The following is a 14,928-nucleotide window of genomic DNA, read 5'->3' as shown; positions in this document are numbered from 1 at the left end:
ATCTTGCTAGCCTTTTGTCATAACAAACATATTTCTTCCTTACGTGTTTGACAACTACTTCTAAATCTCCAATGACATGTAAGATCTTTGCTCCCTTCTATATAGAAGCTAATAAGTTGTGAATTAGCACTTCATACTTTGTAACAATATTGGTAAAGGGGAACTATAATCTAAGCACAGCTAAATATGTTTCTCCTGATGGACTGATTAATTCATAATCTACTCTAAATCCTTTTCTTGATTTCAAACCATCTTGAACTTGTTTCTGACCAACTTGCATTTGACAAACTGGTGTTATGGTAAATCGATGTTGTATTAAACAATGAAGATGAAGTCTTCTTGAATAGAAAAGTACAAGACAATGTTTCTAAACAAAACAATCGTGAACTGAAGCCAAAAATAGAAACTACCTAACCTGAACAAGAGCTCTAGCCGGTGAAAGATACTTCATGCTCCTCATTGATGATTTTTGAAGAATGACATGGGTCACTTTCCTACATGACAAATCTCAAGCATTTGAAAGATTCAAGATTTTCCGGAAGATGGTTGAGAGGGAAAGTGGATGCAAGTTGAAATGTCTAAGATCTGACCGGGGTGGAGAGTTCACATCAAATGAGTTTGAAGATTACTGTGAGAGACATGGAATCAAAAGATAGTATTCAGCTCCAAGGACACCACAACAAAATGGTGTTGCAGAAAGGAAAAACGGGACAGTCAAGGAAATGGCAAGAGCTATGTTAAATGAGGCAAACATACCAGATATAAATTGGAAGGAAGCAATTCATACTGTTGTATAAACTTTGAACCGGGCTCAACTGAGAACAAACAGGAGAATGACACCTTATGAACTGTGGTATGACTGGAAGCCATGAGTCAAATATTTCAAAGTGTTTGGAAGTAAATGCTTCATCAAGAGAGATGAGGATGGCTTAGGTGGTTTTGATTCCAAGAGTGATGAAGGTATCTTCTTGGGTTACTCAACTCATAGCAAGGCCTACAAATGCTACAACAAGAGACTGAGAAGAGTCATTGAGAGTATACATATCAGAGTTGATGAAGATATGCATAAAGGCAGACAAGCAAAAGTAAACCGGCATGATGTTTCATGTGATGAAGATGAAATGCAGTCAAAAAGTGAACCGGAAGAAGCACCTAACAAGTCCCCTAACCGGTATGTGCAGAAAAATCACCCGGAAGAGCAAATTATAGGTGATAAAAGTGATGGTGTAAAGACAAGAAGAAGACTTGCCCGGAACAATGAACAAGTAAATTTCTGCCTCATGATAGAGATGGAACCCAAACCATTCAATGAAGCAAGCAAAAGTCAGAAATGGATGGATGCAATGGAAGAAGAGCTGCAGCAAATTGAAAAGAACAATACTTGGGAATTAGTTCCTAGACTGGCAGATAAGAATGTCATTGGCACTAAATGGGTCTACCAAAACAAGATGAATGAAAAAGGTAAGATTGTTAAGCATAAAGCAAGGTTAGTGTGCAAAGGGTATTCTCAAGTAGAAGGAATAGATTTTGAAGAGACATTTGCACCGGTTGCAAGACTTGAAGCCATTAGAATATTTTTAGCATTCTCTGCCTACAAAGGATACCAGGTATATCAAATGGACGTTAAATCTGCTTTCTTAAATGGTAATTTAGAAGAATAAGTCTACATAGAACAATCGAATGGTTTTCTGCTGCATGATGATGAAACTTTTGTCTGCCGGTTGAAGAAAGCTTTGTATGGTTTGAAGCAGGCTCCAAGAGCATGGTATTCAAGGTTAGATAAGTATCTAAAGGAGCAGGGTTTCAGAAAGGGAAGTGTAGACAGTAATCTGTACATTAAAGCAGATGGAAACCACATGATTATTGTGGTTGTATATGTGGATGACATAATTTTTGGAGGCAACAAGGACACTTTGTGCAAAGACTTTGCTGATCAGATGCAGTTAGAATTTGAGATGTCAATGCTTGGAGAGTTGTCATACTTTCTTGGTTTGCAGATTTCACAGCAAGATAAAGGGATATTTATCTCTCAAATCAAGCATGACAAAGATATGTTGAAGAAGTTTCAGATGGAAGACAGCAAACCGATAAGTACCCCCATGGTGACCGGATGCAAGTTGAGCAAGGTTGATGAGTCACCCGTAGTGGATCGGACACTGTATATATCCATGATTGGCAGTCTGTTATATCTTGGTGCTTCAAGACCTGATATAGTGCAAGCAGTATGTATGGTGGCAAAACTTCAAGCTGCACCCAAACAATCACATGAAAATGCAGTCAAAAGAATCTTTAGGTACCTACAAGGAACGCTTAATTATGGACTATGGTATCCTAAGCAAGGAGAATTCACCTTACAAGCCTACACTGATGCTGATTGGGCAGGCTGCATTGATGACCAGAAGAGCACAAGTGGTGGTGCATTCTTCTTAGGAAACCGGTTGGTTTCGTGGCACGGCAAAAAGCAGGATTCAGTTTCCCTATCTACTGCTGAGGCAAAATATATTGTTGCTGCTACATGTTGTTCTCAGGTGTTATGGATGAAGCAGACCCTCATCGATATTCAAATAGACATATCTGACCCTATTTCTATCCGGTGTAATAATTCAGGTGCAATCAACATATCAAAGAATCCGGTTATGCACTCAAGGACAAAGCACATTGCCATCAAATACCATTTTCTCAGGGAAAAGGTGGTAGAGCAGGAAGTTAAGGTAGAATATGTCCCTACAGGTGAACAAATGGCTGATATCTTCACAAAACCTCTATCGATAAACTCATTTCAGTATCTACGCTACAAGTTAGGTGTGATTTCACCAACTTCATGCACTTAAATGTATATGGAGATCTATGGTTCGGGGGGAGTTCACTGCCATATCTTTTAATTCTTGGACCATTTGATGGACACGGGCAGATCCGATATTTGTGTAATAGTACCAACAGGTTTGAGACTTTGGGAAGTGCTCATCGGTCCTTGTTTGTGATTTCTTTCAATGTCTATTCAATTTGTACTTAATTAAAATAACAATTGGGATGTCGGATGAAAGGAACATTTGTCTTGTCTATCGAGAGAAATACCTACAAAGGGAGAGAAAAGTGCTAACTCAACCGGTTGTGAACAAAAAGGGGGAGATTTGACCGAGGGGGAGATTGTACTGGTTGAGTAAATGAAGAGTCTTGTGGTCTGCTCTACCGGAAAAAAGGAGAAAGTTTTATGTTTGTGCTCTTTGTCATTGTTGTCAAAGGGGGAGAAGGAACCGGTATGATAGTAAATATTGTGTGTTGACATCAATGCCAAAGGAGGAGATTGTTGGCATTGTGTTGTCATTGATGTCAACAGGTGTAATCAACTGGTATAGCATAACCAGTATGTATGGTATGCTACTGGTATGCAGGTTCAGGTTCGGTATGTAGGAAGGTGTACCAGTATGCAGGTCTGGTATGCAAATAGGTGTTGGATCAACTGGTAAGCATGCAAGGGACAAGCAGAACATAGAGGAACATGGCATCAGGTCATATGCAGTGAAAAGGTATTATGTCCTAACCGAACGAACAGAGAAGAGCATGGCTTGAAGGTTAACCGCTTATTGTATAACCGATAGGGCAAGGTGAACCGATAGGTAAACACCGATTGTATGCTTGGTCAGTGACTCATCCTGAACCTACAGTCAACTGAGTTGGATGCCGACAGTGATAACGCGTGGACTCCAGGTGGCGAACGTGCAGTGGTTGGTGAATGGTGCGTCAGTGAGGTAGTTGCCGACTAAGTCCGTATTAATGTAGACTGCGAAAATCACGAGTCGAGTGCAGAGGATTGTGGCTCGAAGCAAATCGAACGACACAAATTTGTGATGCAATGATCAATGAAGGACGTCCGATTGTAGATTGGATTTGGAGAAGGAAACAGCTAGATCATTTATTGTGACTAACAAAAGTAGGGCCGATGTCTTGCTAAAGATAGTAAACGTGTATTGGAAGAATAAAAAAAGGGCAATGTTGTTTGATTTATTGCAGGTTGTCAATCTCGGAGATGAGATCCGATTTGATCTGATACGGATTAAGTCGGTGAAGAATACCCTAGGGCGCGAAGTTTGAATTTCCGTGTTGGTGGGAAAGCATGAGTATAAATATGTCGACTAAAGATCCAAAAAGATTGATGTTAGATGCTGGGTGTTAGTGAAGAGTGCAAAACAGTCTAAGCATTTAAGTGTTGAACTTTGAAGCGACTGAGTGTGTTGGAGAAAGAACCGCTAAGAGGGGCTTAACCGGAAAGAGAGGTTTAACCAGTAAGTTGTCACAGAGTTTAACAGTCAAGTGAACCGGCAGTGTTTAAACCGGTAAGATTGAAGCAGAGAAGCAGTGAAGAGATAAACTGACAGAGAGTATTGATTGGAGGTGTTACCAAATTCATTTGTAACAAGGTGCAGATTATTGTATTGCTTTATCTCATTGTATTTCACTAGGTGGGTGCTCGGTGCAGGGGTTGGTGCTCCTTGAGTTGGTGCTCAAAATAGTGTAGGGGTTGGTACTCCTTTGGGTTGGTCCCCATAAATTGCTAGGGGTTGGTGCTCCTTGGGTTGGTGCCCTAAACTATTGTAAAACTGTTATTCCATTGTGAGGCTGGATTGGAACAGAAATCTCCAACAGCATTTCTCACCAAGGTTTTTCCCACATTGGGTTTTCCTCGTACATCTGGTGTTGTGTGATGCATTTATTGTGTGTGATTGATTATTAGTGTTTTCATTAGTTTACCGGTTGCACACAGAGTTGAAAATTGTTTATAATCACTAATTCACCCCCCTCTCAATGATATTTTGTGTTCTACTGTAATAAGGCCTCTTCAACATCACTTTCTTCCTCACTCATTGTCAACTTGAAATTTTCACCCCCTTGGAGTTTGGGGATCTTCTTTTGCACTTAGTCCAACGCTATTTTGTACATTATGCATGAAAACTCTGAATGAAAGGCGTTATGAATTTGGCACCAATTGGGCAGCGACAAATCTTGTATTGAAGAGTGATTTACAAACTCTACCTCTTGCTCTGCACTCTTGAGGACAAAATTCCTAAAATTCTCAAATGCGCTCTCACTCTCATCAGAAGAACTTTGATCATTTTCAATGAGGACTTCAATTGAGTTTAAATCTTTGTACAAGTTTTCTTGAAGAGTTGAACAATTCAACATTAAGACCTCCGGTGTTTTCAGCTTAAATTGCCCAAGACCTGATTCTATAAACAAAACCTCATTATTGTCTCCATACTGTTGACGTGTATTTTGTACACAATCATACACAGAATAAAATACCCAAAGGCATCTTATCCTCTCTTGAATAAAGTCGCTAACTGCTGAAGATTTCGCAAGAAGGATCCGTTAGGATGACTCCAATGTTCTTTTAGTAGGGTCTTGTTGACGTGTATTTTGTACACCATCATACACAGAATAAAATACCTAAAGGCATCTTATCCTCTCTTGAATAAAGTTTCCGAATGCTGAATATATCGCGAAAAGGATCAATCGGAGAAACTTCAAGGTTCTTTGATGTAGGGTCTCTACGTGTGGACAAGCTCCAGTGGTATGATGTGATTTGCTGGGATCACAAGGGGACTTACATGTGATGATTGAACTTCCGATCTGCTTTGCTGGACACAGGCTCTTACTCACTTAGATTTGAAAAAAAAAAATGAAAAAAGGATAAGGGCGAAGAGAGGATCTAATCCTAATACTAAGAATGTAGGAGCAATGACTTGATTTTTGATGAAACTCTAACTAAATCTTGTTTTGACATCAATGGAACATCTACACAAGACTAGTGCGATCTTCTAAGGGAAGCTTTATGATGTTCAAATCATCACCGCAGGCATAGATACCATCCAAGTTGATGCATATCAATGAAGAGGCAACAAATTGAAATTGAGCTTAAGCTGAACGATTCCAGTTGACTACACAAGGCAAGTCTGCAATCAACAAACTGCTAGTAGTATGGATATACGAATTCCACCATCAATCAATCACATTTCCTCCATTCATCTAATCATCTACCATCTAAGATTGAAGACTCAACAAGAAACCATGCAAATTGCAAGAAAACGACATATTTCACCATTACTTCAATGAAAATGGAGTTTGTTTACAATCAATGGCAACAATTTCTTGCTTTGTCCTCCTATTCTACTCTAATTGCTATTCTATCAATTTCTAACTACTCTCTATCTACTAACTGCTTTCAACTATTTCTATATTATCTCTCTAACTCCCTTTTACAAAATGAAATGTCAGGGCTTATATAGTGCCCACAATACAATTTGATGGCTTAGATCAATTCAAGATCAATGGCCAAGATTTTACAATGAAAACCCTAATTAGGGTTTGTTACAACCATTACATAACATTTAATGCTTGACCAATGATAAAATTGTATTGCTTGGACACATGTCCTCTCTAGAAAAATCGACCAATGGATAGCCAGGGTAGGTACATCGGAGTTTGTGCCACCTTTCATGAGTTAAGTACATTGAATCTGGACATGCTGAGATGGACCTCACTGATTGGAGACGTGATGACTAGGATGCCACCTCATCTGACACTTGTAACTTTGGTAAATATTCAACTTGATGTTGTTGAGAAACTTGCTTTAATTAATTCATCTGGAATTATTTGCTTCTTCAACGAGCCCTTGTTCTAACTCCTTGTGTCCTTGATGTGCAGGATGATGATGTACCTCGCCTTGGAACGTTGGATTGAAAGAGGTTGCCCATGTCCTTACTTGATCGTCCTGGCGAAGACCGTCCTGGATCCGGCTTGATTTTCCTTGAAGAGATCTCCATTTGATGCCTACACAACATTTCAAAATTAGTACCATGATTTTGCAATACATAACATAAATTAGAGAGCAAATTTTAGGAAACTTAATGATAAGTCCTTTATTAATCATTTCCTAAAAACGACTATTGAGCTATGAATTCAAAATTTCAAAATTTCAAAATCTAAGCTATGACGATCAAAAACTAAAACAATAAAACAAATATTGCCATACCTCAGTTGAGAGCTAACTCTAGAATGCAAAATGAAGAAAATCGCCTAGGCAAAATTTGAAATTAGATGACTTTGACGTGATCTCCAATGATAAGGAACGTCCTCTTCGTCAATTCGCCACCCTTGGGGATATCTTTGATGTGTTCTTCAATGTCCTTGGCAAGTTTGCCTAACTTGAAACTCGAACTCCTTTTATTAATGCTTGTACCTTCCCTTTGAAATTCGCTCCAAATCGCATATGAAAGAGGATGCTTGAATAATGATTTAAAATAAATGAAATAAACACCTCCTTTTATAAACACTTTCCTCATGCATTACCTTAGGCCGACTTGGTGAAAACAAAGACAATTAAAAGCCATTTTTAATCAAAACCAAGGCCGACTTTTGTAAAATAAACCCAAGCGCTCAACTTGTTTTATAATTAATTAACTTTATGCCTTTATAATTAATTTTTTTGATTTTTAATAGGCAAAATTAATTAATAAATGTTATGCGTTATTTTTAAATGCCACTTAATTAAATTTTCAAAACCTATCAAATTTAGCATTTAAAATAAATACAAAAAAACTTGTTTGAACGCCAAATTTTGAAGATGAAAGATACGTACCTCATCGCCTTGGTCCCTGACTGAGGGACAGGAGCGATCCATCAATTTGGTCTTGATCCTTGCATTTTCGATCTCAAATCTCCATCATAAGGTGAATAATAACATTGTTCCTTTACTCCATGCTTGTCTTACTTGACTTTCACAAGGCAAATTCAATGTTTAGAGGATCATCGCCCTGGTCCCTTGGAGAGGGACAGTAGCGATCCTTGTCTTCTAGCTTGCAACTCTTCATTCTTGATTTTAACTTCTTCGTTCATCACCCTTCAACCTTTCAAAAGACATCTCAAACCCTTTGCAACTTTGTTTTAACATAATTTTCAAAGGATTATAAGTGTTTTGGCAAATATCGCCCTGGTCCCTTCCTGAGGGACAGGAGCGATCCTAGTGTCCTGGCTCAAATTTGTTAACTTTTGATCTTTGTTCTTCGTTCATTGTCTTCTAAAGGACATCCTTGACCATGCCTATCTTTGCCTTGTCTTGGTTTTGACGGAACATAAGTGTTTTAATAAAAATCGCTTTGGTCCTTGTCCAAAGGACAAGAGCGATATAGGCTCCTTGGCTCAATTGATAACATTTTGACGTCAAAAACCTTTGTATATCATCTTCAAAAGACATCTTAGACCTTGTATGACCCCGCAAAACCTTGACTTAACGTGATTTTTGAGAGATTTGGCCAATATAATCAATATCGCTCTGGTCCCTTCCTGAGGGACAGGAGCGAACTTCAAGTTTTTGAGCTTGTCCTTGCCTCCATCAACTTGCCATCACTTTAATCGCGTACAATGAAGTCCCTTTGATCCCCTTGGATACTTGATGTTTGATAAACTTTCAAAATTTAGAGCTTCATGAGGATTTCGCTCTGGTCCCTTGGAGAGGGACAGGAGCGAACCTAGGTTTTTAAGTGCAAATCCTTCATTTTGGCGATCCTTGTAACTTTGTGCTTGATTGAGACGCTTCGAAATGTCCTTGCCACCTCTCTCCTTAACTTGGAGTGGTTTGAATTTGAGGAAAAGGCAACATAACTAAGATATCGCCCTGGTCCCTTGGAGAGGGACAGGAGCGAATTTGTACTTGTAGTCTCCATCACACTTTGCCAGCTTCCGAATTTATCTTCAACGGTCTCGTAATGTCCCCTTTCATTCATCCATGCCTTGGAATTCATTGTAACTTGGCAAGAAATTTGTCTAAGACAAAAATCGCTCTGGTCCCTTGGAGAGGGACAGGAGCGAACTTGGGCATTTGGGTCCCTTGTTGACGTTTGATAATCTTCAATTTGTCTTCAATGGGTTCAATTCATCTCCTTTCTTGCCTTCAAACATAAAACTTGCTTGATCTTTGCCCAGATCGTACCTTATGAAGAATTTCGCTCTGGTCCTTCAGTGAGGGACAGGAGCGAATTTTGACCCTCTAGGCAAAAACTTCATCATTTCATTGTTTTTGATCAAGTCTGGATGCTCTATCATGCTCATTTCGTCCTTCACCATGCCTTTGATGTCTCAATTCGTCCAAACACGGTCAGGAATAGCTCAAATAAGTATTTTCGCTCTGGTCCCTTGGAGAGGGACAGGAGCGAAATTCGCTCTGGATCCTCAGTGAAGGACATGAGCGAAATTTGACTTTTCGCACTCTCTATCAGGATAATTTGTATGGAATATAACATTTAAGTATAAGTGACATTTCCTTCTATGTTTCTTCTTTCTTATACTTTAAGTTATATTCCATATATACTTTCAGGATGTTTGAGAGTGGTTTCAGACCTCCAGGAGTTATATTGCAAAATCTAGTTTTTGGAGGCTTTTTTTTTTTTTTTTTTTTTTTTTTTAAGTTTCCAGACTTAGCCAAATTTCAGGATCAAGACCTCACTCAAGCCGGACTTGCTTATCCATGTGATCCCCTGGGCGACGTTCAAAATGCAAAGGCTAGCTAACAAAACCCTAAAAAACCTAAAGAACAAACCCTAAAAAGCAAAAAACATGGGTCCCCATTTGCAATGGGGCGATGTGTGAAAACGTCACAACAGGTCTCTACGTGTGGATAAGCACCGGTGGTCGTTGTGATTGCTGTGTCATCAAGGGGCCTTACGTTGCCGAAGATTTTGCTAAACTAAACAGGCCTTTTCAAAAAATAACAAAAGGATAGGGTTGGCAAGAGGTCTAATCTAGTCTAACCCTAAGAATGACTTAATGTGGACAAGACTTGGTGAGATTCTACCAACTTCAATTTTGCCATAAATTAACAACTCAATTGAAATTGATGCGATCTTCTAAGGTAACAAATGATTTTTTCAATACATCAAAGATCAAAGACACTACCACGAAGGTACATATCCAAGATACAACAATGATTGAAGGTTTGAGTGATTCCAATATCTCTAGTCGACCACGCAAGGCGTTCCTACAATCAGCAAGAAGCTAGTGGTTTGGAAAGCGAATCCTACCAAAGATCAAGTCCAACACTTTGTCCTTCGAATTAACACACTACTTTGATTGAGAGTGATTCAAGAAAAATGTACAACCATGAAGATAACCAAGAGAATTGCAACAAAACACCATAACTTCAATATTTTATTGATCTCAAAGCCATCGTGTACAACAATTGTTTGAATTCCTTTCTCAAAGCTCAATCTTGCTACAAAAGTAAATTGCTTCTAAACTCTAATCTCTCTAATACATCAATAATCTAATCTTCTTCTAATATCTGATCATAAAATGAAATGAAATGAGGGTATAAATAGCATCCTCAGTTACAATGAACGGTCCAGATCAAAAAGCAGATCAATGGTCAAGATCATGACACCTAAACCCTAATTAGGGTTTGTTACAAATAGCCTCCTTTTTACTGAACAATATTAAATGAATAGCCAAATATTAAATTTGGCACAAAAACCTAGGAGACATAGACTAATGACAATTAAGATGCCATGTCATCTATAACAACCTTTCATCTAGAATCTTATTCCCTTTCCAATGCTCCTTTTTAGCATATGCAATGAATCTTGATACGATTCCTTCGATCTCAGCAATTGGAATCTTGGGAAGATTCTTCATTCTTTCTTCCAAGTGGATGACCTGATCAAATGCCTCGAGAAGAGCAGCGTCCCATCCAGGTTCAAGTTCCTTAGTCTTTTCAATCAAGAGCATGGTAGCAAACATCTGGTCCTGTTGCTCATCTGTGATATTAGCGTCCTTGCAAAAGATGACCTTGATTCTATCCTCTAATTCCTGCAAATCCACATCTGTCTCAACTTCGATCCTCCTGCCAAGAATGGTACGAAGTACCTCAAATACTCTGTCCTGGATCGGGTCGATCACCTCCTCAACATGGTTACATCTAGTACCGATGTCCTCAAAGAGAACTTCCTTCATCTGGAGTAAGGTTGACCACTGAAGTAAACTGTGAGGTCCTCCATCCATGATCTTTTCCTGCGCTAAGACCTTCCTCGATGTTTGTCTGATTACTCGCAAGACAGGAATGATAACCTCTTTGGTATGAGCAAAAGCAGCTACTGTTATCATCAAATTGTGGATAATCTCAAGAACCTGAATAGCTCGGTGAATGGTCTGCATCATCCTTGTTGCAAATTCCATGGCGACTGTGTGAGATTTATCCATCCAAGTACTCATACGCTGGACCATACCCCTGAATCTCTCTGCCTCACCAATTGATTGAAGGGGAAGTGCCTGTATGGGTGATCTTGCTGGATCTTGACGTCCTAAAGGCTGATTGAGATGACTGAAATATACTCTCCATGCACCGACCTCTCTCTCAAGCTTTCTATTCTTCTCCATTTCCTCTCTAAGCTTGTCTTTCAAGGCCTCAAATGAATCGGTGGCATCATCCATCGTCTGTTCAGCTGTGGATGGACCTAGCTCAAATGTCTCTATATCATATTCCTCTGCTAGGATCTCACCTTCATACTTGTCCACGGCCGGTGTAGCTATCTGTAATTTTCTGGATCCAGTCTCATCTCTAATCATCTTGGACATCTTGGTAGCCTTCCTCTTCTCTGTCACTTCCTAGGAATGTCCAACAAGGCTCTCTAAATCAATTACATTGTCCTCGTCCTCAATCACGATCACCTTAGTCAATCTTTCCTTCAACCAATCTAGGATGGCAAATCTTGTCTCTTTAACCTGTATCTCCTTATGCAATGTTTCTTCTTCTCTAGGAGGAGATGTTACCTCGTCATTGTTCTTGTCTTCATGTAACTCATAATCTTGGAGAGATCCACCTGGTGACCCTTGAGATGCCTGTCCTTTTTTATCATTCTGTACCATTGACTCCATAGACTCTTCTACTTCAAGTGTCCTATTCTCTTGTCGAGAAGATGTGCCGGATGAGCGATCTCGGTTGGCCCCTTGTTTCTTCTTGGAAGATTTTTTCTTCTCAGGTCTCTCTTTTCTCTTCGAGCCTCTTGGATAGAGATTGCCTTCACTTGCACTTCGAAGGTTACCTTCACCTGTATTTCTGGGATTAGGATTACCTTCGCTTACACTAGCTCCACCTTCGGCTGGTTTCTCTTCCAAAGTGAAAGTCATAGCTATGCCTTGCTCCCTCAACTTCTGATGCTGCACATCAACCCATCTGCGAGTACAAGACAAGACTGGAGCCATCAAAGCATCTAGATCCACAACCTCGGGCTCATTCCAATCTAACCTTACTGATTTGCTTTCTCGATCATAGGATGACTGGAGATGTCTGCCACTGTCCTGAGCTTGGTCGGCCACTCTGTAAATCTTGCATTTCCTGATGAAATCCAAAGGCAATCTAGAATGCATCTTTCTTTTCACTTCAAGATCGTCTAAGAGATTCATCATAACATCTTCTATCTGAAACTCATGCTTAAACTTCCTACCGACTGTCTCCTCTATATATCCATGTGGATCAAAGTTCTCCCTCAAGGCAAAGAATGAAAAAGAATACAAAGCTAACTCCTTCTCTGAGTCATCCATGGCTAAAGCATTAGGACATACCTCAACTGAATTGCCCAATATGATAGGTACCGGAACTCCATTCCCATGCCTGTGTCTGAACGCCTTCGCAAAAGCTGCCAACTGTCTTGTTACCTCAAGTAACACTATTCTGTCTGTCGGATATCTCGGCAACATGTATGGAGGTGAAGGACATCCATGAACTCTGATATAAGTAAACTTCGGAAATTGGATAAACCAAGCACCGTACCTCTTTACTAGTTCCCGTGCATCCTAAGATAATCTGTTGTGAATCCCGCCTTGCAACGTCCTCGTAATGTTCATTGTGAAGGTATCATTAACTAACTTGTAGTTGCTTCCTGGCGGATGATGCAAGTGAACATAGGAATCACAAACTCTAACCTCGTCGGGTCCTCTTCCAATCACTCCTCTGTGAGGTAGTCCTGAGTACTCGAAGCTCCTGATCAAGGCATAGATGACATATGAACTCATGTGGAAGGACTTGGTAGCCTTGAGTCTCCTCAACTGTACGTCCAAGCAATGGCTAATCATTCTAGCCCAATGTATTGTTCCTTTTCCCTGAACTATCACCTGGATAAAGTAGAACATCCATTTCTCGAAATAGAAGGCTTGAGGTGCTCCTGTGACTCGGTTGAGCATTGTAATCAAATCTCTGTACTCCTCCTGGAAATCAATCCTATGTGGTGTGTTCAGAATCTTGCTCAGGCGAGGATGACTCTTGAGTAACCAGTTCTTGTTGATGATGCTTAGACAAGCATCTGGATCATCTTCGTACATGGACCTGGCTCCTTCTATGCTCTTGTAGACCATATCTCTGTGCTCTGGAAGATGGAAAGCCTCACTTATAGCTTCCTCTGAAAGATAAGCTAAAGTGTTTCCTTCCTTGGACACGATCGTTCTGGATTGAGGATCATAATGACGAGCGCACTCGATCATCAACTCATGACACTGTACTGCTGGAGGGAAGCCGGCTGCCTTAATGATGCCACTTTCAATTATCCTCCGGGCGACAGGTGATGGCTTGCCAATGTAAGGGACCTCTCGAAACTTCTTCGTACTGAAGTTGCCCAAGTTGGTATCTCCAATGTTGCTCCATTTAGACACGATCTTGGTCTCCACTTCTTCGGTCTTTTGATCTTCCTTCATGAGAGCTGGACGACTGGTGGATGCTCCCGCCTTCGGGGTCGCCATACCTACACAACATTTCATAATAAGAACTAGATTTTGCAATGTATAACATAGATTAGATTAATTTTAGGAAACTTCATGATAAGTCTTTGAGTTATCATTTCCTAAATGACGATTGAGCTACTGAGATTCAAAATTTCAAAATTCAAAATTTCAAGCTATGACGATCAAAAATTTAAAACAAAACAAGAAGAATACGCCATACCTCACTTAAGAGCTTAACTCTAAAATGCAAAATAAAGAGAATCGCCTAGGCAAAGTTCAATGTTTGAAGCTTTTCCACGTGATCTTCCTTTAGCGAATGTCCTCCTTAGCAATTCGCCACCTTTGGGGGGTCTTTGACGTAGTCTTTGGCAATTTCGCTCAACTCTAATCAAGGTTCGCACTCCCCTTGGAAGATGTTCGCACCACTCCTTTGAATGGAAATTCGCACCTTGCTTAGAATAGAAATTCGCACCTCTCCAAATCGCATGTGAAGGATGTTTGAATAATGATTTGAAAACGAAATAAACACCTCCCTTTATAGGCGCTCACCTCATGCATTACCTTAGGCGGACTTGGTAATTAAAAACAAATCTAAAATAAATTTAAAGGCCGACTTTTCTAAAAACAAGAGATTTAAGCGCTCCAAAATTAATTATTATTTAAATTAATAATTAATTAATTAAATGCCTTCGTTTTTAATTAATAAATTCGATTTTTTTTTAAAGGCAAAAATTAATTAATAAATGCTTTGCGCTATTTTTAAATGCTATCTTTAATTAAATTTATCGATTTTTAGCATTTAATAAAATTCAAAAATGTTTTAGTGCCAAAACTTGGAGAGGTGGAAAGATACAAACCATATCGCTTTGGTCCCTGACTGAGGGACAGGAGCGAACTTGCATTTTAGCCTTGATTCTTTTACCTTTGACGTTCAAAATCACAATCTTCACGTTGAAACTAGCATTTTTGCAAGGAATCTTGAGCTTGATCGACTTGATTTTGTGGATGAATGCCTCCTGAGGTTGATATCGCCCTGGTCCCTTGGTGAGGGACAAGAGCGAACCTTATGTTTTCTCCTTGACCTTGGCTTCTTCGATCACCAATCTTCATCATGAGGAAGTAACAACGTTAGTCTTTCACTCCACGCTTGCTTCACTTGGCTTTTAC

The 14,928-nt window shown here is 39.6% G+C and overlaps 1 protein-coding gene across 5 annotated transcripts in view; it reads right to left on the bottom strand.

Moving 5' to 3' along the window:
• LOC131065420 (structural maintenance of chromosomes protein 5) overlaps positions 1 to 14,928 on the bottom strand; it is a 230,268-nt gene that overhangs the window by 33,499 nt on the left and 181,841 nt on the right. Inside the window, exon 21 of one of the 5 annotated variants that reach the window (XM_057999927.2) lies at positions 6,623 to 6,828. The exons of the other annotated variants lie outside the window; for them this stretch is intronic. Coding sequence (XP_057855910.1) covers positions 6,638 to 6,828 — 191 coding nt within the window. The 3' untranslated portion in view covers positions 6,623 to 6,637. Of the gene's footprint in view, positions 1 to 6,622; positions 6,829 to 14,928 lie in introns of those variants that run through there. 5 annotated transcript variants of the gene reach the window in all.

This window comes from Cryptomeria japonica, chromosome 10, assembly GCF_030272615.1.
Source record: "Cryptomeria japonica chromosome 10, Sugi_1.0, whole genome shotgun sequence".
In the NCBI taxonomy this organism is placed as follows: Eukaryota; Viridiplantae; Streptophyta; class Pinopsida; order Cupressales; family Cupressaceae; genus Cryptomeria; species Cryptomeria japonica.
Note: the sequence above shows the minus strand (reverse complement) of the source record. Positions and strands in the feature narration are given on the sequence as shown.